Source organism: Thunnus albacares, chromosome 21 (assembly GCF_914725855.1).
Source record: "Thunnus albacares chromosome 21, fThuAlb1.1, whole genome shotgun sequence".
Lineage (NCBI taxonomy): Eukaryota > Metazoa > Chordata > Actinopteri > Scombriformes > Scombridae > Thunnus > Thunnus albacares.
The window spans coordinates 27,510,238-27,534,645 of NC_058126.1; the positions used below are offsets into that span (position 1 = coordinate 27,510,238).

Genomic DNA, 24,408 nt, shown 5'->3' on the forward strand with positions numbered 1-24,408 from the left:
TTTAAGAAAATTTAGCTGGTAATACTTGTATACTTTTACTTATGCAGGATCTGAATTACAGGAGTTTTACTTGTAATGGAGTGTTTTTATATTGTGGTATTCAAACTTTTACTTAAGTAAGTAAGTGAGTACTACTTCTTCCAACAGTGCAGGTCACAGAATCTGATGGGTCACCAAATACGGTGTAACACCTGCACATGTCCTTTTGCCAACCTGACGTGACTGCATACATTAACGTAGCAGCCCCTCAACAGGAGCCACCCACCACTAAAACATTTCCAGGGCAAACACTGAATTAAATACATTACATTAAATAAAATTAATATTCAATTAAAAATGTCATAGCTAACTGTATAGCTAGCTAACAATCGGAAGACTAGTTATTAGTCCATAACATACCCTTTTGTATTTTGTCCCTTATTCATCCGTTGTTGTTTCTTCTTGTACCTCCTTTGTCCTTCTTTATTGTGTATTCTCTTATTCTTTTTCTCTTTTCTTTAAGCTATAATTGTTCTCTCCTCTCTCCTTTTTTACTTGATGCACAAGCTCACTCCCATAGGCTCTGTTGGTAGCGCTTTCTTCTTCTGTGATTGGCTGGATTGAAAAAAGGCAGCATGTAACCGTGAAACTGAGAGACAAGCAGTGGACATTTCACAGATTTTTCACTGCGGATATTCAAGTATGTATGCTTATGTCCACTTCGTGGATGACGGCTTTAAAGACATTAAAGGCTTAAATACAGCAGCCTTCAATCCTCATGGACTTTATTGGATCTGTTGGAAGGACTCTCATGAATTTTTCAAGGGACAAATTCTTGTTATGAAAGGTGAGTTGAAGTTACCTTAGCCTGCTGGTTATTGTTGGGCCTCAAACCATGAGGCACACAGAGAATGCCCACATGTAATCTGTGAGGCCTAACCACGACGTGCTTTTTCTTTTGTTTCCCCCGAGACAAAGGAATAGCGCCAAAATGCTGCTTACAGACAATGGGAGTCCATTGCAATCTCCATTTCCAAGGATGCTTTGCGTTTTTCCCACCTCAGCAGGGAATAGTCAACATACAGTCTCTCATTGGCGGAGACGCTCCTGCACAGCAGAGCGTCCTGATGACGCAGCCATGACATCACCACCCCTTTAAAAACTGAGCACGCCCTGAAACTCATGCCTTTCCCATGTGGCTGAGCTAGGGGTAACCTCTGTTCCTCTGTGAGTCAGCTTGACTAATTTTTCCCCTAATCGAAGACTCCCCTCGCCGGACGAGACGAGACTTCGCCCGTGTTCACCCAAACACATTCCTGGATCCGCGAGAGACCTCTGCTGCAACCAGCGCCCTCAAATTCCCTCGAGAAGGAAGAAACGAAGTTTCTTCAGGAAGACGTGGAACTTCTCTGCCCCACTCGTCTTCACTGAGTCGACTCTGCTGTTCTCTCCACCACGCCACTGAGAGCCAGCCGGTGTGATTTTCACCAACTGTGCGAGAACGGCCACCATCTGCATCTGAGCCAAGGACAAAGCCGGACAGAAAGACGGACTACACACACGCCCTGCTCGCTTTCTGAAGCAACCAAGTAGGAGGCATAAGTCTGGGCAGAGGCAGTGTTAGTTGTGTGTTCCTTTCAGCATCAGTGCTGTTGTTTAGCATTTAGCTTTTAGCTTTATTGCTATTGTTTCTTGTTGTGTGAGTTGACGGACCACCGAGTCCATTTTCTCTGCTTTACTCTTAGGAGTATTTTAAGTTTGCTGCCTGTTTAGTTGTGTTCACCACGCTAGACTGTTTTGTGTTTGTCCCGCTCAGGACTACTGCTGTGTTTGTGCCATCTTGAGTGAAAAAGTAAGTTGCTTTGTCGATCAGGAACCAGACAACATGCGTCACAGACTGGCACCAAGTTGTTTAGCAGGTCACCAGGTACTACTCTCATGGCCTTGATCACAATACCTTCCCTTTCACGGCGTGATAGGAAGTGGTGTCACACCCAGAGAGAGAGTGCATAGCTAGGATGGAGCAACACTGCTCACCCAGATTCTCTACTGTTGAAGTGATGTTGAGAACAGTGCCATCCCATCTCCCCATCTGCAGGTGATATGATACCCACCTTCCAGCACCAATAGATCATGAGCACAAACACATCAGTGTCATCGCTCAGAATGCGGACAGCTGTAAGCTCTGTACCTGGCTGCATCTAACATGTATGAGATAACGAAGACATCTGCCTCGTCATGAGTGACAGTACTGTCTGCTCTGCCGACCATCTTGATATGATCTATGCTGAGTGTGCACAGGAGCTAGCCCAGTCTATGCTTGTTTGTCTTGTTCTTCACCACTTTGTCACAGCAAGGTGGAGGGGTTGTCAGTGAGAGTTGGTAATCTTTTAAGCTCTCCCTAGCTCTTCTCTGCCTCTCATGGTCTTTGGCAGAGATTTGCTCATACCGGTCAAAGGTGACAAATGTTTGGGTGATGCAGCGCTTAAGCTGGTGCCCCATACTGGCTGCCAGGTCAGCCACAGTGCCTGATGATGGCCACCAACGTGGTAGATGAGCTGCGATGCATCGACAGGTACAACATCTGGGGGGTGGGGATTGGGGACAAGGATTCCAAGACACTGGATGATCGCAGACTTGTTGCCCTTTCTGAGGCATCCATACTCATCAATGATGGATGCAGGGACTGGGCAGAGCTCATAGTCAAAGAGGGCAGAAAGCTCCATTCTTCTCTTGCTCCCCACCACCAGCATCCAAGCAAACAATGCCTCAAGGTCACATATTATCTTCCTATTGACCTTCACTCCTTTTGTCTTGAATTTCATTGTCACCACCTGATTTGAGATGGGTGCATGAAATCCCCTAGGAAGTGATGAACAGACAAGTGTGCTCACATTCTGTCCAATCATCAATGCATCTTGCACATTCACCTTTCCATCCACCACCTGGCCATTTATGATATGGTGGAGGGTAGTAGTATCTGTGGTGAGTGGGTTGGAGTTTTCCCATAGCACTCTCAGGATTTTAGCTTGGTCCTCTACACCCAACTCCCGCCATCCTTTACCCTCTTCTTTGTGTCTGTTGGGCTTCATTGTCTTATCCAGTGCGTCAGCATCATCGTAAATCTCATCACACGGCAACCTGCTCAGGATTGGTGGAGATGCCCTTCATGCCTCCTACTCCCTTCCCTTGCTTGATGCATGTCTTCTCCCCAAACATATCTACACTCACTGCAGCTGCACCATCTTAGTGGTGGCACACATGGCTTCTGGAGAAGGTCATCCTTGGCAGTAACAGGAATATGCTGCATGTCACGCAGATGCCATGTGATCCATCTTGAGTAGTGGTGATGACTGGAAGCAAAGAAATAGGGCAGCATCTTTTCAAGGCAGGGGTGGCAGTCTCTTTCTGCTCGCCATAACCTGTGAGCTATTAGGGTTGGAGTGATGATGATGTTGGAGTCCTCCAAACCAGTTGAATTCATCAGTTCTCCTGCTGAGCCTACTGAGCCTAATGACATGAGAGTGTGTATCATACCAGGTCTGAGCACCATGGATGTCAATTGCTGTGGATCATTCAACTTGATCAGGCAAGTGATTCTGTACAGCTGCATGTCAAAGTTTATATGACTGTGGCTCATGCTGAGCTGCGATGTAGGCAATGGTACTGAGCACTGTATTAGGGCGGGCAGGGGGCAAGTCAAGCAGCGGTCCAAAGCCACTTATGGTTTTCAGCTTAGGAGCACTGTCATCACTATTGCAATCTTGCACAACATTGTATGTTGACCAGTCCAGGGGTAAAGGGGAAGAGTGGAGCTGACAGAGCCAAGCAGTGTCCTTCTTCTGTGCTCTTGAAACACACTGTTTGACGGCATCTTGGGAAGCATCAGTTCTTGGGACTTCTTTTAGAGCTGGTGGAGTCATCTTCCTGGGGCCTGTATGATGTTCAATGACAAAATTGTTCCTATCTGCTAGACAAAGTTTCCCAGCTTCAAGTGTCGTCAGGCGGGGTATTTTCAGTGACATGACCCCACAACCAGGAGTGGCTTCTCCAGTGAAAAGGATACCTGCTGGATTCTGCACAAACTGAGTGGCCATGGCATGAGTTGTGCAGCAACAATTGGGTTTGAGGACCACATGATCAAAATTATCACCCCAACTGTGGATAGGGCCAATGCACCTCTCCATGTCCTCAAAAGCATATTTGGCAGCTGACTTCTGGAACAGTAGGACTTCATTGTAGGTAGTGACAATGCCATGCTCATTTACATTCTGAACCAGTTCTGAGCTACCATGCTAATGGTGGAGTTTTACAGCAAGCCCCAGAGTTGTCTGATTCCAGCTCCTATTGATGTGCTGCTGGATGCATTGAGCGAGGGTAAGTGATGGTTTAGTCACTCTCCCTTCTTTGGACATGAGACTGGAGACAAGTTTGAGGAGGGTTGGACTTGTGTCTTGAACAACATTGTCATGTCGGGAGCTGCCAAGCTCCGTCCATACTCTCCTAACAAGCTTGGTGACATCCTCATCACCAGAGGTTTCAGCTTGTTTTACTAGTTTGAGTGATTTACCAATGCACTGTCTAAAGCCAACAGTAGTCTGGCACCCTTCAGTCCTCAGTACACTACAGTATCACCATAATAATCACAGAAGTTGGATAGCATCTGCCTCTTGCAGAGGTCCCTGTAATTAGCTATATATACACTGTGTAACTCTGACATAGTCCAGGTCACCGACTTCTTTGCATTCATGTGCTCAATGACAGCAGCTAAACAGCTATCTAACTGGTTTATGACTAGCACTTGCACTTGAGTAAATAGGCACCTTCCTAAAGTCATTGTAACACTTGGTGCGATACTGGGCATCAGCTGCTGGCAGGTCAACGATGCAATTCACCCATAGCTTCACAACCCCAGCCCAGTCATCCTGGTGCTCATCATATTTAGACATGACATCTTTGAAGGATGGAATACCTGGTCTCTCCACAGTCTGGCATTGTTTAACTGGCATCCACCTTAAAGGGTGTTTGGGATCTTTAGGTTCACAAATGAGACCACAAAACAGACGGTGTATCGAATATTCAAAGGCAGATACTTGAGAGTGCACAATTCGCTTTCCTGGCTGACTAAGACTTGAGTCTGACTTGCGTTTTGTCACATTTCTAGACGTAGAGATATATATGATTTGTGACATGATACGGAGGCTGATAGAGTGCCATGGGAGTAATGATGTTTGACAAAATCTCATGTATAGCTGTATTGCTGAGCTCTTCACTCCTATTAAACAGAGTAGCTATACCCTTGGATCCAGACATTTTGAAGTCATTGTCCTTGCCATTGCACGGCAAAAATGGGCATTTCTTCCCTGACATGCTAACCTGAAATAAAAAAAACAATGATTAATATAAGGATAAATTAAGATTTCATGATGAATGCATGATCAAACCTTCTTTGTATTGGTTGAATTTTAATAAATCTAGACTCAAATCTTCTCTGTATAGTTAGTAAAGTAAATGATGCATTTCAATAGCTTACAGTGCAGCTGTAGCATGCGCCAGTCAGATGTTGAATGAGAGTGTATGCACCTGATTATGAACACCTAAAATTTAAATAAAATGGGATTAAGATAAAAGCTCCTCAAATCATAATAAAAAAAATGAAAGGCTGGGTTTCACCAACAACAAATAAATTAAATTGAGCTAATTTAGGATTTGTTAATCCCGGTTTTAATTCCAGGTGTGTTGCACCACTTAAATTTTTAACCCTGATTAACAAAATTAGGATTATGTAGCTAACCTGTGATTAGTTTGTTAAATAACCCTAGTTACCAAGGTTAGTCTCTAGTGCTGTTATTCCGCCTGCAGCAGTAACCACAGCAGCAATGACACAGGTCAATGACAGTGTTGCACTGCAAAAAAACACGAGCAGAACTGACGAAATTTGAATAAATATTACGTTTCTACATTCACACCAATGACATTGAGCACTCTTGATTCTAAAATACAGTCCAATGTATTAAGCATATAAATTTCTTCAGTTCTTAAGTTGACTCAAAATTAATCAAAATCATTAATCAAAATCGGGCCCGATTTGAAATATGGCTACTTCTGGTTTAAATGGCTATTTTGAATTTTGAAAATGTCAGAAATGGATTCAGCATCCTCAGTAACCCCCAAAACCACTCCAATATTGTCCAAATCAGCCAAGCAGTTGCTGAAATATTGTACATATAGGAGATTATGCTAATTATGCTAATATAATAATATGCATGTCAGTATCCAACAGTTTCTAAATGCTGGGGACACATACTGTACATCTATAATATAAAACTTTGGGGTACTCAGCTTTCCAGGTTCACAATAGGGCTCCATAGGCTGTCAAATAGACTATTTTGCATGTTTTGTATTCTCAGGATTGTGATTCTGTTGCACAAGAAATGGTCAACCAAAACCTCAACATTTAAGAAATGCAGACTTCTACCAAAAGTTGTGTAGCATGTGCCATCCCCAAGGGCTGTGCTGGGCTTCTTCAACCTGACTGACTGAAAACAAGCTGGACAGAGATGCCTTAAGAAAGTTTGCATTAAAAACTGCCACATGTATAGACAATAAAACTGCTACACCCGCACGAGTCGCACGTTTTACCTGCAAGACGCATGTTTTCATGCTTTTGTTCATTGTTTGTGATGTGAAAATGTCAGAGAAATAAAACCTTTGCCTCCTGGTATTAGTTCAGTTATGAAATCCAAGCGCTGTATGGAGCATCTCGCCTGATTGGCTGCTGACAGTGCTGTCAGCCGATAAGTCGATCACACTGGATGGTAGAGAGGGAAACAGTAGAGACGAGTTGGTTTAAACAGGAGTTTAGCCGACTTTGCTGCATTTAACACGAGAGCTGAGAGCATCACAGCTCAGAGCAGGAAACACAGTCGCTCTGCACACTGTGTCCTCTGCTCCCATCATTTCACGCCAATTCATTTTGAAAGAGGCAATGGCCAATGGGGAAACTCCAACACTCAGTCGGCCAACCAATGGTGTAACTTTATCACTCAGCTATTCAGTCAGTTATGGACAACTGCAGTTATAGGGCTGGTTCGTAGCCAGTCCAGCCAAAAATAAAATGTCAGTAAGTGTTGCTTATGACCAGAGCTGTTTGAATGCTCATACACAAAGTAATGTGATGCTTAGTTGCATTTTAACAACGAAACAGGACATAATTGGAGGTCTATTTCTCTAAGAAATCCAGCACCATTAATATGCAACTGTAGATGTTTTGTGTATGGTTAAATGCCTCTTATACCCCTGCAATATTCATCATGAAAAGCAAAAGGATTAAAGGACAGGTTCACAATTTTTCAAGACTGTCTTAAAACAGGAACCTTGATGAACATCGAAACATGTTCTTGCTGTCATCGTTCATCCTGTTCATACTGACTGAAGAAGATCCCTTCAATGCACTTACAATGTAAGTGACGGAGGATAAAACCCACAGTCCTCTTTCTGTGCAAAAATGTTTAAATGTTGATCTGAAGCTAATATGAAACTTCAGCCATCCAAATGAGTCGAATCAAGGAGATATCTGTCAATGTTACAGTCTTTTTAGTGCCAAAGTCCCTCTTTTTGTTAGTATACTTCCACAGTAGCTCAACAGGGAAACACTGTCTGAAGAAACACAAAGAGGGAATTTAATGCTAAAAAGACTATAAATGTCGCAGATATGTGGCAGACTTAAAGTTGGCTCACTGGTGAAAAGTGCTGATACATAATAGAAAACCTAAGTAATGTCCAAAGAAAGTTTGATTGCTAACTCTCTCATTTAGTCCCAGGCCAGTTAAGCAGGAAGCAGGTGGCATTTCTGGTCACTACCTGTCTGAAGAACTCCTCCAGCAGGGATGTGGTCCAGCGGTGATGGAGGTCCCAGTGTTTGGCTGGGTGGCTGATGTCAGCGGTGTGCAGCAGCAGAGATAAGGCCTTTGGTTTGTCAATCCTGCAAATACAGTGAAGTCAGTCACACATTCTGTATTTCATCATTGAATCGGCACAGAACTCCAGATCAGAGACAATTTTCACTCAGCTCGTGGAAAAAGTCAGTTCAACTCAAATCAGGCTGTATTCAGCTACAGTAACATCACTGCAAAATCATATACTTGTTAAACCACAAAACATTTGGTAATCTAGTAAATTAAAAGCCAGTAAACATAATAATTACCCAGTAATTCCTCAACTATTAAAAATTAAATAAATTAAATTGCAACCAATTACTGCAAAATAATTTGGAAATTTTCATATACTTATCCAGTACTTTGTCCACTATTGAAGTGAAATTGGAACCATTCAATGTGAAAGAAGTCTGAAATTTTAATTACCCGCTAATTTGTAAACTATTGAAAAAATTCAACCAATTACTGTGAAAAAGTCAGAAAACCTTTATTTTAAAAAAAGTCAACTTACAATTACCCATCAATTTCTATGTAACTTCAACAACCAGAGTGAAAAAACAGAGATTTTTTACACCTTTTATTTAGTATGATTCATTAAGTTACAAATAGAGGATGCTATAAAGTTGGGACTTTGATTAGTAGCCAAGGTGGACCTATAGAACCTGAATTTCAGTAGTTTGACTTTATATTTTAAAGAATAATGCCAAATATCCACATGATTATGTAATGATAACAAAAAACTCAATCCTCATGATAGTAAATAGCATTTTATTAACCTGTGCATACAGTAATAGACATACAGTATGTTACAGTAGTAATATCCTGAAGATTTACGTGTGGTGTGGTTACGTCATCAATGTTTCCCCTATAGTTGTAGAGGCCTGGTGGGCTGCCAGACCATTGAGAAACCCTGTCAAGCCAGGGCAAAAAAAAAAAGAATGCCAAAAATAATGCCAAGTATCCATTCATTCGGATATCAATAGCGTACGGGAGCCTCTGTGCAGCGCTGTTCCTAAATGAGAGTTGACTTGTGTCATTGCTTAGCTCTTTTTAATGAATAATGCAGTGCATAATATGTGCAGCGGGTAAGTGAGTGGTTCAGTGAGAGAGCGAGCGCCAGAAAAGTGACAGTGAATGCAAGCGGAGCAGAGGAAAAGGTTAGCAGTAAGTTGTCAGTCTGGCAGTAAATGTACAGTACAGGCTACCGTGTGTCAGGTAAAAAATCTTGCAGCTTGTCAAGACCAAGAGAAGTCATGTCTGTTGTTTCCCCAACCGCTGGAAGAGTGAATGGGGACCGCTCCAAAGTTAGCAACAATGGGTTAGCGTAACCTGAAGACACTAAACAGAGAAATAGAAAACGGAGAAATATGTGACTGCTGAGTCTCCCGACTTTCCGTCTTTTGATCAGCCCTCCCACATCACAAGTGTACAGGAATTCCCTCCACACAATTGCAAACAGTATAATACTGTGGAAGTATAACTTAATTATCTAGGCATGGCATCTAAATTCTATAAATAAATTAAATGCACAATATGTAATTTCAGCTGCGAGGGGTCTCTCAATCAAAACAATAACAAAAGACGGGGTGTGAAGTAGTGTGAGATCATCGGAGTTGTTGTCTTCATTGTTAAATGACCAGCTTCTTCTGGTTAAGATTACTCCAGTGTTCATCATTCAGGATGTTTTAACCAGGAGCCAAATTATCCGTAGAGGACTCCTCCACTTCAAAACAAACGGACTTGGTGATTAAAACAGATAAAAACACTGAATAAAACAGTTTCACATAAAAGTGTTAGTGTAGTGAGTGAACCTACCTGTCTGCCTCCAGTGCTCACAGACAGACCTGGAGCTGATCAATCAATAAAGATGCGGCAAATAAGTTCAAAACACGCACAGCAGGATACTCAACACCCCACGTGGGCCGTCGCAAGAAACAGCTGTCTGTGCAGATCACGCTTTGTGATTGGTTGATGCTTTTATTCGCAGTGTGAAAACTCAAAAAAATCGACCTGGGTCCGATAAACAATCACGTCGCTTTTTCGCCTCGTAATATTCTCGTTCTGTGTGAAAGTACTCATGACACAAACAACAGTTCGAAAAAATATATTGACGTGCGAATTAATCGCATGAAAAAATCGTGTCCAGTGTGTAAAGGCCTTTAAACCTGAAGTTACCTTGCTAACTCCAAATCCTGCTTCCTAATACAGGCCTCAGGTCTGCAGATTATTTTATATTAAATCAGTCAGACTGAAGTCCATTGTGGGAAACTGGGGTAACCTATTGGAACACTATAATCCCCACTGTACCCAAACATTTTATACATTGACTGTTTAGTCTAAAATACAACGTGCAATACACTTCACTCACTATTGTATATTTGAACAGACTGTATATACTACACATAACCAGCTACAGTGGTAATGTAATGAACTGCCTGTTCATACACCCGCCAGGCACGCAGGCTAACAGTTAGGCCTACAGCCTACGAGACAGAATTAAATTCAATCAGTAGGGTAAACGTGAACTTGCCAAGTACAAGGCTACGTTAGCTGGCCAGCTACCATCTGCAGCAAACTGTGATCCACCTGTCCATTGTTTGTTAACTCTTTTTCACTAATTGAACATTCAACAACAATAATATGAATCTTACCATTATTATTCTATCATGTGGAATTACAATGTTTGATCCATCACTTGGAACTATAAGCTAAAGTTGAGTGATGCTCTGTGTTAAAATATTCTGCGGCGGTCTGGGTCACACACGCAAACACTGTAAACAACTCCATTGGCTCATGAGTGTGACAATTTGCGAAGAATAACATCTGGTTGGATGCAGCTCTAAAAGTTTTTACACCATCACCAAAAACTTATCAGATCAACACCAATCACACAAGTGACCTATTTTGGATTCAAAACAGCGAATTTCACCAAAAGGTGACAAGTTTGCACCGCTGTAAAGACAACAGAATTGCAGAAATATCATGTTTTAATGTTATTTTAGTGTCAAAGTCAAAAACATATATGTATTGTGTTGCAGGGATATCTACTGAAATTAGAATGCTAACCAGCTACTTGTACAGTCTTGTAATACCACTTTGTACCACAGGGACAATAATGAGTCACTGTAGCATCCAGTCTACCCTCGCTCCAACATAAGCGGAAGAAAAAGTAGCACCAGCAGTAATGGCGGAGCCAGGCTGAATGTGGTTGTAATTTTTGCTGTAGGACTGTTAATATGTCACTTTATAAAGTTTTAATATTGTTTTGGATGAGAAAGTAAATATGTGGACCCCCAATATGTGGTCAGTTTATCCAAATAATGCCTATTTGGAAAGTTGCACTGACATTTTCAGAGCAGCCAGCTGCTGCTGCAGATGCTGGCTGGGGAGACATCAGCTGGTTATGTCAGCTGATCCAACTACCTGCAGTGGCTTGCACTAGCAGCTCTCACACAAATAAAGAAACAAAGATTTTAGGAAGGATAATATGAATGCTGAATCAGTTTTCACACTAATAAAAATTATAAGAACAAAAGTGTGAATGCTGACTTTTCAGCATCCACATTAATTAAGATTTGAAGAACAAAAGAGTGTGTGTGAGCATTCACACTAATAATAATCCTAACACACAATAGGGTTCCAGCAGCTTTGCTTTGCTTAGCTTTTCATCAACTGAGAAAGGCCTTGCCAAGTTTAAAGGGCCATTACTCAAAAGTCAAGTTCAACCTGTGTGATGGACTTGATATCGAGATAATACTATATCTTTGGTGGTATCTTACATTTTCTTTCCTTTTGGGTCTTGTTATTTTTTATACAAGGGACATATTGTAGTACTATTGCAACCAGGGATTAAGTTGTTATTAATACCTGAAATGGTTCAGTTGCTTCTAAATTGCTATAAATATTTCTTTGTGTAAACTTCCTTTGAATACATGTACAGCAGTTAACTCAAAGAGGATAGAGGGTAATTGCACTTGCAGTGTCATAAGGACATGTGTGTTTCAAGCCAGCGATTCACATGTTACAGTGTTTCCCCTATATTAATTCAATTGTGAGTGCCGCTGCTAAAATTTCACATGATCATTAAAATCAATGGGCTACCAATGATTTTCACTTGCACAATGTGCGAGCACAATAACACCCCATGTTACTATGGAATTGTTTTGAGTCATCCTCCCTCTCTTCATTCTTCAAAGGACATCTATGTGAAAGGTACTGTTATAAGAGTAGCGTATCTCCATTAAAGAATAGGGCAGAGCGTGATTTGTGTGTGTGTAGTGAGTGTGTAAATGAGCGTGTGTAGTTGAGCAAGTGCAGGGCGTGAGTGGCAGAAAAGTGACAGTGAATGCGTGCGGAGCAGAGGAAAAGGTTAGCAGTAAATTGTAAGTCTGGTGGTAAATGTACAATATAGGCTCCAGTAGGCTAGTTAATAAATGCTGCAGCTTCTCAAGACCAAGAAAATACTTGTCTATCGAAGGGGGTTAGCCCTGAAGTTAGAAACAATGCGTTAGCCTAACCTGACCAGGCTCACTTAAGGTGAACTAACCTCTAACGTGGACCAGCAATTCACATTTAAGTGTCAGTCTCAGGCACTCTTTAACAGAGAATGGAGAAATGTCTGGCTGATAAGTGTCTTGAGTTTTTCATATAGTATTAAAAAATTGGCACTTGTTCAGTGGAAATTACTGTATAATTATGAGGTAAGAGCCACTCCATCAATTTAGAGACAATTTTTTTGTAATATGTAAATTTCCTCCACATCAGAAAATTGACGTTTGTTTAGTGAAGATTATTGTGCAATTGTGAGTTAAGAGCGGTTCCATCTATTTACAGGCCATGCTTTGGTAATTAATATGAAATTCCCACAGTATGGGTAACCTGGTAAGAAAGTAACATGGGATGAACTTAACAAGGCAAATTTCTCTGAGCCCATACAAGTTTGACATGTCTAATTGCGTCAGCACATACAGCACACAACACTTACTACAGCCTCAAAAAATCACGTGGATATGTCATACTTTCGCAGAGTTTTACCTGAAAAGATGTTTTCAACCACAGTAAGTAAATTCACTCAAGCGGTAATTTTTTTTGAATGACAGGATGTGTTTATTTTCTCATGTGTTGTAGTCATAATCATTTGACATATTATTTAGTACTTCAAAACATCCAGAAGGTTGCCATGTCAGAGTTTTTCAGTATAGAAGCAAGTAAAGTTTAACTGTCAGGAGTCATTGTCAGAATGATAATAACAACTGTTTCTTTTGTCTTGCTGCTAATGCAGTCACACTGTTTGTGTTACAGCAGGCTCTACTCCAATCAAACCACTGCACCTATAGTTTCCCAGGACAAGGATGAGGAATGTCTTCTGTATAGGGAGAGATTCAGCTCATCCTTGCCTGTGGGTGTGTGTGGGTGCAGTGTCTCTTTTGTCTGCACTGGTCCAAGGCATGTACTGAGGGCACAGAGCATTGTATCTGTCACAACTGTGACAATGAATAAAAAAAGAGAATTTAAGTTAGTAATACAGCAAATGAAATATGTTATTTTAACAGTTATACTGTTAAATTTTCTTTAAAAGTTGTACTGTTCATACTGTTGTTGTAAAATGTTTGATGAAATTGAAAATTGAAATAAAAAATGAAATTTAATATCTTTGATTAAGATAAAGGACATAATATGTTTGCAATTGCATATTAACAAGGATATTGTCAGATATTCTTAATAAAAACAAGAATAATATAAACAATTCAAGTTCGTACCGTTGCCTTACTTTTGAACCACCCATGTGTTGCTTTCGCCCCGACTGACGGGGTTGAAAGTAACAATGCGCAACTTCCTTTCAAAGTCAAAGTCTTTCCACATTTTTACCAGATAGTACCTGGTATTGATAGACCACATGTGAGTTTTTGATCACAATGAAAATTAGTTTCTGTCTGTAATGTTATCTTTTAAAATGACATTTATCTGAAAATCGTTATTTTCATACCGGCTCTTCCCTATTAGAAAATTGGTGCTTCTTTGGTGGAAATTATTGTGAATCATGATGTTACCACACCACACCTAAATCTTCAGGATATTACTACTGTAATATACTGTATGTCTATTACTGTATGCACAGGTTAATAAAATGCTATTTCCTATCATGAGTATTGAGGTTTTTGTTATTAAATAGTTATGTGAATATTTGGCACCAAAAATCTCTGCAGTACTCAATTTGACAGATAAATGATATTATCATTATTCTTTAAAATATAAAGTCACCAACCAATGAATTTCAGGTTCTACAGGCCCACCTTAGCCACTAACCAAAGTCCCAACTTGATAGCATCTTATGTTTGTAATTCCATAAATACATATTTTAAATAAAAAGTGTTATTCAAGGAAAATCTTTATGTTCTGTCACTTAGTTACATACAAATTGATGGGTAATTATTCATAAATTACCTTTTTTAATGGAGAATTTCTGAGTTTTTTCACAGCAATTGGTTTCAGTTTTGTTTTAATAGTGTACAAATTAGCAGGTAATTACTTTAAAAATTCAGACTTACTTCACACGGAATGGTTCCCATTTCATTTTAATAGCGGTAGTATATGTATATAGTATATGTATAAAGTAGTATATGTAATGTATGAAAATTTCCAAATTCCAAAATAAAATTCCAAATTAAATCCCAAATTTTACCTGTAGTAATATAAAACAATAAATCTGCTTAAACCTAACTTTGCCTCATAATTTAATATTGTCCGTATTGTAGTGAGATGTGTGAAGGACGAGAGACCTGTTTACAACTTGGGCAAATGTCAAAATTGACACCAACTTAGAAATGAAATCCACTACTCACGCCTCAGGCTGCTGCAGGAGGCTCTTCATGGCTTTGATCTGTTGGAAGTGGCAGGACATGTCAGTGGCCAACACCATCTCCACTACCAAAGTCCGCAGTTCCCTAAAAGAAGTGAGAGAATGAAATATATAAAAAAAACTATTGGATAGATTGCCATGATCCATCAAGTAGGAATTGAAATAACCTAAGTGATTTTTTTAACTTTTCATCTAATGCCAAATTGTCCAGTACTACAAACAAATGCAATGATATTGCCATCAGCTTCAACTATTCTTTCTTTAGTGTTATTTGGTATGTCAGGAAATGTTAACATTCTAACAGACTAAACTAAAGTGGTGAACGTGGCAAACATTACTCAGGTACCCATCACTGCAAGCTGGAAGTCAGGGCAGTTCTACACGTGTAGTAAAAAATGGCAATAATTTCTCAGATGCTGATGGCTACAGACAGTAGATTAGCAACTTAATGAGTTTGCTGGCAATGTCTAATGTTGCTCGTCATGACTTATTTAGATTAACATTATTTATTTAAACAATTTTTACTCAATCAGCAAGTTATACAGAGAACATACATAAAATGTTACCTAAAACTAGCCAGCAGCTAAGCAAGTTAGCGCTAGTTAGCTACAACAGATGACAGATGATCATGTTTTTTTAAAACTTTTACTTTAAGACTTTAAGATTTTAAATTTGGTCTACAAGAAGTCCAAAATTATTTCAAAGCTGTGATGGTGTGATACCACAGGGTGGCAAACACAGTGATGGTACTTTGAAATTGTACATCTGGTGAGGTAATCTTGGCTTTTATTGTGAAGGCAACTGTGACCACCAGTGTTTTTCTCAGTGGTTCTTGTTAACTTAGAGTTTAACCACAGCATAAAATAAGCCAGCGTTAATTCTGGTGGGACTCTGGCACAACAATCCAACAGAACCTGCATCATTATAACTTTTGTAGTTAGCTAAACAGTGCTAGCTTAACTTAGCTTAGTAAGCTTTAGTTAACATGTCAGGTATTCTCAATAAAACTAGGGGCCAGATCCAACAAGAATGGATTGCTCTCACTAATAGCACCGTGAATTGCACAGCATTTTGCACCCAGAATCTGCCCCATTTTATGGACCTGTTCACAAAATATTTTGTGCCAATGACATGCCAGCGCAAAAACACCCATAAAGTTTTGCAACTGACTGAGTGAGCAGAGCAGTTTCTGGTGTTATAGGCTTTTCTTCACATTTCAGCACACAGATTGGTCCATAGAGAAAACTGCAGAGAGCACAAAAACCTCAAATTCTATGTCTTTAATTAGCAGAGGTGTGCACACACAGAGTTCTCCACAATCACAAACCAACTGTTCTGTTTTTCTGTCTGTTTCTTATTTTCCTTAAGAATCAAAGATTGGTTAACAGAATTAAAGAACAAGCAGTTGTCCTCCTACATTACATACATGCAAATGGCACAGGCGCACCATGACGCTATTTGCTTGGCAGCACAGTTTGTGGTGCATTTCACCCTTTGCAAGTGCTTTGTGAATTTCACGCTATCTTTTTGTCTCATTTTGACAGGTTTAGTGGCCGCAAATGCCACGCAATCCTTTTGTGGATTTGGCCCTTAGTTGCTGATTGAGTAAATTGTTTAAATAAATGGGCAACACTTTATAATAACAATCAGTAGTAAGTCATTTAACATCAGTTAATGATGAACTAACACTAAACTCTAATGAAAATAAGGTCTCAATTCTTATCCTCTTAGACCTAAGCGACCAAGATATCCTAATCAATCATCTGGAAAAGTGGGCTGGTCTCTCTGACTGTGTGTTAAACTGGTTCAAAACATACATCAAAGGGAGAAAGTTTTATGTTAGTCTTGGAGATGATGACAACTGTTTTGGGGTTCCACAAGGGAGCTGCCTTGGTCCGTTATTATTCTTACTGTACATGCTGCCACTTGGTGACATCATCAGAGAGCACAATGTATGTTTCCATAGTTACACACAACTGTACATCTCCACTGAACCAAATGAAGCTATAAACTCCATTACTACCCGTCTTCTGGCAATAAATAAATTGATGAGCAATAATTTCTTAAAGTTAAATGAGGACAAAACTGAGATCCTACTAGTCGGCCCAAAAACAAAAAGAGAAATCTGGGGAAATTAACTCCCTGGATTAAATGGTCTAAAACGGTTACAAGTCTTGCTGTTATCTTAAATTCAGATGTAAGCTCCAGAAGGGTGTACTACGAAGCGAGATTAGTGGGTTAGCAAGGTATGTTGAGCCTAAAGCCAGGGTTTTCAATGTCACGAAGGTGGCTCTCTTTTAACCTGACTAGATCACCATGGTAACTTAACCCGGCTTAAATTGGCAATAAAAAGCGCTACCCTTTCACTAACTACCTGATTTGCTGCCAAGTCTGTTTAACACTGCTGGTAGTGCAGCTATTCGAACACCGATTAGAAAATTAAAATAAAAAAAATAAATAAATAAAATTGACTAGTCTAGTGGTATTTATCACAGATAATATTCAATCTATAATATTAATTTCACTTTGATTTGGCCAAAACCTAAAGTGATTTCCACTTATCCTTCAATATGGGACAGAGTCAGACCTAAATGCACAATCTGCAGCATCAAGTTTAAAGTTTAAGAGCTTTGGATGTGGGAGACATGGAGAGAGCATTGAGTGGTAAAATAAGTATATAAACTAATTACATAATTAATAAATGAATGAATTAGTGTTTCAGTTAACGACTTTACACAATCAGCAATTTTCTGCCAGCATTCATCTCTCACCTTATTGCAGCAACAGCATTGCTTTTTGCTGTGATAATGTATACCTCTCCGTTATAATGACCTGTTCCTCCTGACTGAAGTAGGCAGCACACGATTTGTCCATTTTGTGCGGAAAAAGAGTCAAATGACGCACCAAACACCCCCTTTTATTGGGACGCGCGCAGAGCCTGAAGCAGAAAGCCTGTGTTAACAAAGAAAGTTCATAACCACCGTTGTGACACCACTTATCTCTGATCGTGAGTTTAGGGTTTGTCGAGCCAGCTCACACAAAGAAAGCCTGGGTATGTTGAACTTGCTTCGCAGTACACCCCTAAGGTCCCAAATTAACAAAGTGACGAAAACATCATTTTCCCACCTTAGAAACATAGCTAAAGTACAACCATTTATAAATCAAAAAGATGCAGAAAAACTGATTCATGCCTTCATTCCAAGCTGACTTGATTACTGTAATGCACTTTTTACTGGCCTCCTGAAAAAAAACACTGAGAGACTCATTCAGAACCAAGGGGAGAGAGCATATTAGTCCAGTTTTAGCTGCCCTATACTGGCTTCCTGTGACATTTAGAAATGACTTTAAGGTCCCCCTCCTTACATACAAAGCGCTTAATGGGCTAGGACCTAGCTACATTGCTAACTCCCTTGTGAATTATCTGCCTTCAAGAACACTGCAATCTTCTGTTGCTGGTTTATTGGAGATTCCCAGTAACGTCTGAAAGAAAATCGGGGATGCAGGCTTTGTTAATTACACCTCAAAACTATAGAACACATTACCGATAGATATCAGGGAAGCCAGCTTGCTAGATATTCTGCAAGTGAGGATGTCAGTCAGAGGGCTAAGTAAAAGTTGGGTTAGTTAAGTGAGGAGAATTTAGTAAAATACACTTCATTTCTTTGCAAGTATCATTAATTAACTGTCATTGTTAGGAATTCCCCGTCTATCATCAGCAGGTGATAGTACTACATAAGGCACAGTCTGGGAATTCGGTCAGGCAGTGAGTAACACAACTAAGGGGGCCTTCTAGGGGTCCTTTGTATGTGTTCTGCTCATGGATGTATAAGAGCTGGATAGGGCGCTGCCGCTCAGCTTTGCAGCCAATTTTTCCCAGTGGCCACTCACAGTATTGCAGCAAAAAATCCCCCTGTGGGCCTGTTGACAGGACAACTCCAACTGCAAACGTCAATTATGATTCTTTCTATTATGAACTTTTGATCCATGGAAGTTTTATATTTGTAAACTTTCCTTGAGCCGAGAAAGCAATTTAAAGATCCATGACGTCATCACAACGTAAAGTCTGTAGGCGGAGCGGGAACTCGTGGGTGGGTCCAGCAGGGGAAACACTACTGTGCATATTCAGTGGGCCACACAATGCGGAAGCAAACCTGAAAGCTAGAAACTTTTTCTTTTACGAGCCAGCCGAGCAATTCCTATAGGACTGAATGGGTGCCATTTTTAGGCTGGTATCCGACTCTTATAATACATCCATGGCTTTGCTCCAGTGTTTTCTTTCTGATCCAATCTGGACTGTCAGTGATTGAGCAGCACATCATGTAGCAGTGTTTGAACCAACCTTAGTCATGGGTTTATTTTAAATACATACATTTTAATATCCTTTTAGCAGTGTCACAAAAGTAGTCATTCCATGCATATATTTATTTAATTATTTGCAAAAATCACCTTTTATGAATTTGGGCCCCTGCCCCTCTAAAATCCTCTGCACGTACCTGAAGTGAAACTATTTTACTGAATCGCAGAGTAGCCAAATCTCTCAGTAGACTGAATAGACTGTAATGACCAAACTGAATTGATGTTTTAAGTCATATTAGATGAGTAATGAATGTTTGTCACTAATGTATTAAAAACTATCACTGAGTATGATGTAGAGACTTGTTTACTCAAAGAGAGAACAAGCTGTTTCCGGCTAACTTACCGTAAGACAGTGATGCCTATTATCATAGACCACTAACACAACACACGCGTGATCAAGGTTTATGCTTTAATTTTAATTTTAATTTAATTTTTTAAGTTTTTGTCATTTGTAATATTACAGTAACTGTGTGTCACTCTTCTTTCAGACGCTACAGCAGCACCCCTGAATGTTAACTACAGAGCGACAGATTGATGCAACCTCAGCTGCATTTTTTGAATAAAAACAAAAGTAACAGAGCAAAATCAAAAAAAAAAAACCCAAATTTAATTATAACTCCTTCGAAAGCCTTGTTCTTAATATCTCTCACCCAACCTGGAAAACTTTACAGTCAACTTTATTTGTTATAGTGTACTGTCCTCCTAGCCCGTACTCTGAATTCTTATCTGAATTCTCAGAGTTTTTATCAAACTTAGTCCTTAGTGCAGATAAAGTAATTATAGTTGGTGATTTCAATATTCATGCAGATGTCGATAATGATAGTCTTAGCACTGCGTTTATCTCATTATTAGACTCCATTGGCTTCTCTCAGAGTGTAAATAAACCCACTCACTGTCTTAACCACACCCTCAATCTTGTGCTGACTTATGGCATAGAAATTGAACATTTGATAGTTTTTCCACAAAATCCTATTTTATCAGGCCATTACTTGATAACTTTTGAACGTAGCCTGGCAAGATAATCTTAAAACATGTAGGAAGACCCTCTGTAATGCCAGGGCTGCTTATTACTCATGATTAATGGATGAGAATAAAAACAGCCCTAGGTTTGTTTTCAGTACTTTGGCCAAGCTGACAAAGAGTCATAACTCTATTGACCCATGTATTCCAATGGCTCTCAGTAGTAACTGTGTGACCTCATGAGCTTCTTTATAGAATTCTTACTATTAGAGACAAAATTCAACACCTTCTGCCCTCAACAGGCACCGATTTATCCACAGACTCAGGAACCTTAGAAGCAGCTGTGAAACTGGACATATATTTGGACTGTTTTTCTGCAATTGACCTTTCTGAAGTAACGTCAATGATTTCTTCATCCAAAGCATCAACCCGTCTCTTAGACCCCATCCTAACTAGGCTGCTTAAGGAAGTCTTACCCTTAATCAGCACTTCTTTACTATTACCCCACTAGAACACTGCGTTCCTAGAATGCAGGCTTACTTGTGGTTCCTACAGTCTCCAAAAGTGGGAGGCAGACCTTTCTGCTATCAGATCCCTCTCCTGTGGAACCATCTTCCAGATTCGGTCTAGGCGGCAGACACCCTCTCTATGTTTAGGAGTAGGCTTAAAACTTTCTATATAAATAAAATTGAATTGAATTGAATTGAACTTGTTTTGGCAATGTAACCACATGTTTCCCGTGCAAATGAAGCCAATAATGCCCCTTTGAATTGAAGATTGAATTGATAGAGAGGGAATACAGAATTGTGCACAAATGTCCCTGTTTGTTTTTTGGTTTCCAACACAGATTTCCTCTCTTTCCCACAAGAGTACCTTGTAAGTTTAAATTGCTGGGGTCAATCTGACCCCAAACATAAAGGATGTCTGCTTATTTTAACATAATAGGTGGGTTAATTTGATTTTGACAACAGAAGGTGCAGTAAAAGTGTTAAGGGTCACTGTCCTTCATCAGTAATTCACAGGGTCTTCCAGTTGGGCACAGCCTATTCATATTGTTTAGTAAATTGTTTAAAAAAATTGTTTAATAAATTTTGACTTAAACATTGCATAAAACATTTAAAAGAACTGATGACTTTTTAAAGACTTATTATTTTTAAATCTGTACTAATTCCAATCTTCTGCATTTAAAATTATGTCAATTGACTTTTAAAATATATTTCTAATGAATAAACTATGTATATATTTTTAATGTGTGCTACTACTACTACTACTACTAATACTACTACTACTACTACTACTACTAATAATAATAATAATAATAATAATAATAATAATAATAATAATAATTAAAAAAATAATAATAATAATAATAACTTTATTTGTATAATACCTTCCATACAAAAAAAATGCAGCTCAGAGTGCTTTACAACAAAAGATATTACATGCACCAAGTGCTTCACATCAAAAAGGACATAAAAGACCTAAAATTAACATAAAAACATATAAATGTACATAAGATGGAAAATAAAACCCATGACCCATTGATAATGTTATAAGATGTAATGTAATAATGACAATGTACTAAGATAAAATAAAGTGAAAATGCAAAACACAGAATGCATACTTCAGTGGTGGTAATTTGAGACTTAATAAGTGAAAACTCGAAGTATTTCTCAATGTATTACACAATCTGTAGATTGGCACCTAGGTCTCTGAAATCATAAGAATACCGGAACCTCCCTTTTCTCAATGGACACAGAATCACCACCAGTCTTGATTAATGGAAATAAGCCTCTTTCACCTGACTCCAGAATGTCTTCCCACAGGTTCAACCTTACTGTGGGTTTTATCTGTGTCCGGTGCAATCTGCAGCTGCCCCGGGAAAAAAAACACCCTTCGTGGTGCTGTAAGGGTTAAAAACACACACCGCAGTCTTTTTTTTCTAACCTACCAACCACTGACCTCAGCACTGATGTAACATAAGATGGAAAATAAACCCAATAATGAAAATAAGATGAAATAAAGTGAAAATAGAGTACATAGAATGCGTACTTCAATGGTGGTTATTTGAGACTTAATAAGCGAAAACTCAGAAAGTATTTTGCCATGTGTACACAATCTATAAATTGAAGCCATAAGCATGACAGAACCTCCCTTTTCCCTACAGACACAGACTCACCACCAGTCTTAATTAACCAAAATAAGCCTCTTTCAGCTTACCCCACAATGTCTTCCCACAGGTTTAATCTCACTGTCGGTCTTATCTGTATCTATCACGGGGAAAAAACAAGAAGAAGAAGACCATCTTCCACTGCTAAGGTCACGTGATTTCCTGTCAACTACGGAGGTGGAGGTCCAAGGTGTCTGTCTCTGTGTCAGCCATTTGTCTACAACTAGGTACTCTTGGTAAATGCACACATGTGCATTTTAACACTTATCAATGTGGTGTCACCCCACATTACTGTGTATTAACGTGAGCTACATTATATCAGTAAGATGAAACAGTACATATGATTTCGGTTTATTAAAGTGACTAAGGAGAGGAATGTTTGTGCTCTTTAGACAGACAAGACCATGAAATTTGATATACTTACTTCTGCAAGATGCCAAAGTGGAGAAAATACCAACAAAAAAAAAAAAAAAAAACCCTACCATAAAGAATGGGAAAAGGACCCTGATCTGAAAGCATGGATAATCTTATAGTTCATGAAAGAAGAAGAAAAATTCAGGAAAATCTGTCAATTAAAATTTAAATTAAATGAAATGTATAAGAAAAAGGCAGTATATGCATTATTTAGACTTAAAACCAATTTTTATGAAAATGATGAAAAGACTGGAAGATTATTGGCAAGACAGCTCAATCACAGTAATCAGAAACAACGATAAACTAATTACATCATCCAAAGATATTAATACAGTTTTCAAAAATGTCTATCAAGACATGTATACATCTACATGTACAACTAGCCCTAAAGAAATTAACACCAACACTTTCCCAAAAGGAAAGAAGATAATCTGTAAATTCCTATATCAGAAGCTGAAGTAAGAACTGCTATTATGTGTATGAAAACTGTGAAGTCACCTAGCATAGATGGCTTCCCAGTAGAATATTTTCAGAATTATATAGATAAACTGTACTATGCCCAACACTGACAGAAGTTTTTCAAGAAGCATTGCAATATGGATCATTCCCAGAAAGTTTCAATAAAGCTATAATATCACTTATACCAAAAGAAGACAAAAATCATACTGACCCAGCTAACTATAGACCTATAAGCCTACTAAATGTTTACTGCAAAATACTGTCCAAGATATTAGCACTGAGGCTAGATAAGGTTGTTTTACCACAAATCATTCATAAAGATCAGGTGGGGTTTAAAAAAAAAAAAGGCCATCAACCAATAACATGAGGAGGCTACTACATCTAATGTGGATGAATACAACTAACCCATACCCTTTGTCAGCCATATCACTTGATGCCCAAAAAGCTTTTGAAAGAGTAGAATGGGCTTTCTCATTTGCTGCACTGTCAAAATTTGGGCTTTGTGAGGGTTTTTGTAAATGGATAAAAGTTCTATACTTATGCCCCAGGGCTCCAGTTTTCACTAATGGGATAATATCTCCATTCTTTAATATATCTCAACTCGCCAAGGATGCAGTCCACTTTTGTTCACAGTTTTCCTTTAGCCACTAGCCACATTGATTAGAGAGGAGCCAAGAATTAAAGAAGTTACTGGAGGTGGCAGGGAACACAAATTGTTTCTTTACGGCAATGACATGAGTCGAGACCCTTCCAACTCTGTACCAGTGCTGTTAGAAGTTATTGAAGCATATTCCAAAGTATCTGGTTATAAAATTAATTGACTCAAATCAGAGGATATGCTGGTTTCTCAAACTTGTTCCCCTAACCTGCTATGCATTTAATTTTAAATGGTTTTCAAAAGGTATGAAATATCTGGGGTTAGAACTAAATCCAGATATAGGAGAAATTATTATCGCTAATATGGAAACACTGCTAAATAAAATTCAAGTTAATCTGGATAATCAGAGTAAGCTACACTTGATATTATGGGGTAAAGTAAACACTATAAAGATGGTATTAGTTCTATAGATAAATTACATGGAATGATACTAATATGTAACTAAGATACAACAACATGATAAAACATTTTCTTTGGGATGGAAGAAAGCCCAGAATTCACATGGATAAGCTCTGTAAGCCATAAAAGAGAGGAGGTCTATCATTACCAAACATAAAATATTAGTGTTTCTTTTGAAATGGCTAAGATTGCCAGTCACTGGGACGGAACAAATTCT

General features: G+C 39.1%; 1 protein-coding gene across 1 annotated transcript in view; it reads right to left on the reverse strand.

Moving 5' to 3' along the window:
* pde1ca (phosphodiesterase 1C, calmodulin-dependent a) overlaps positions 1-24,408 on the reverse strand; it is a 95,566-nt gene that overhangs the window by 37,225 nt on the left and 33,933 nt on the right. Inside the window, exons 11-12 of the mRNA XM_044340370.1 lie at positions 14,759-14,860; positions 7,843-7,963 (exon numbers count right to left, since the gene is read on the reverse strand). Of these exons, the coding sequence (XP_044196305.1) occupies positions 7,843-7,963; positions 14,759-14,860 (223 nt within the window). The remainder of the gene's footprint in view (positions 1-7,842; positions 7,964-14,758; positions 14,861-24,408) is intronic.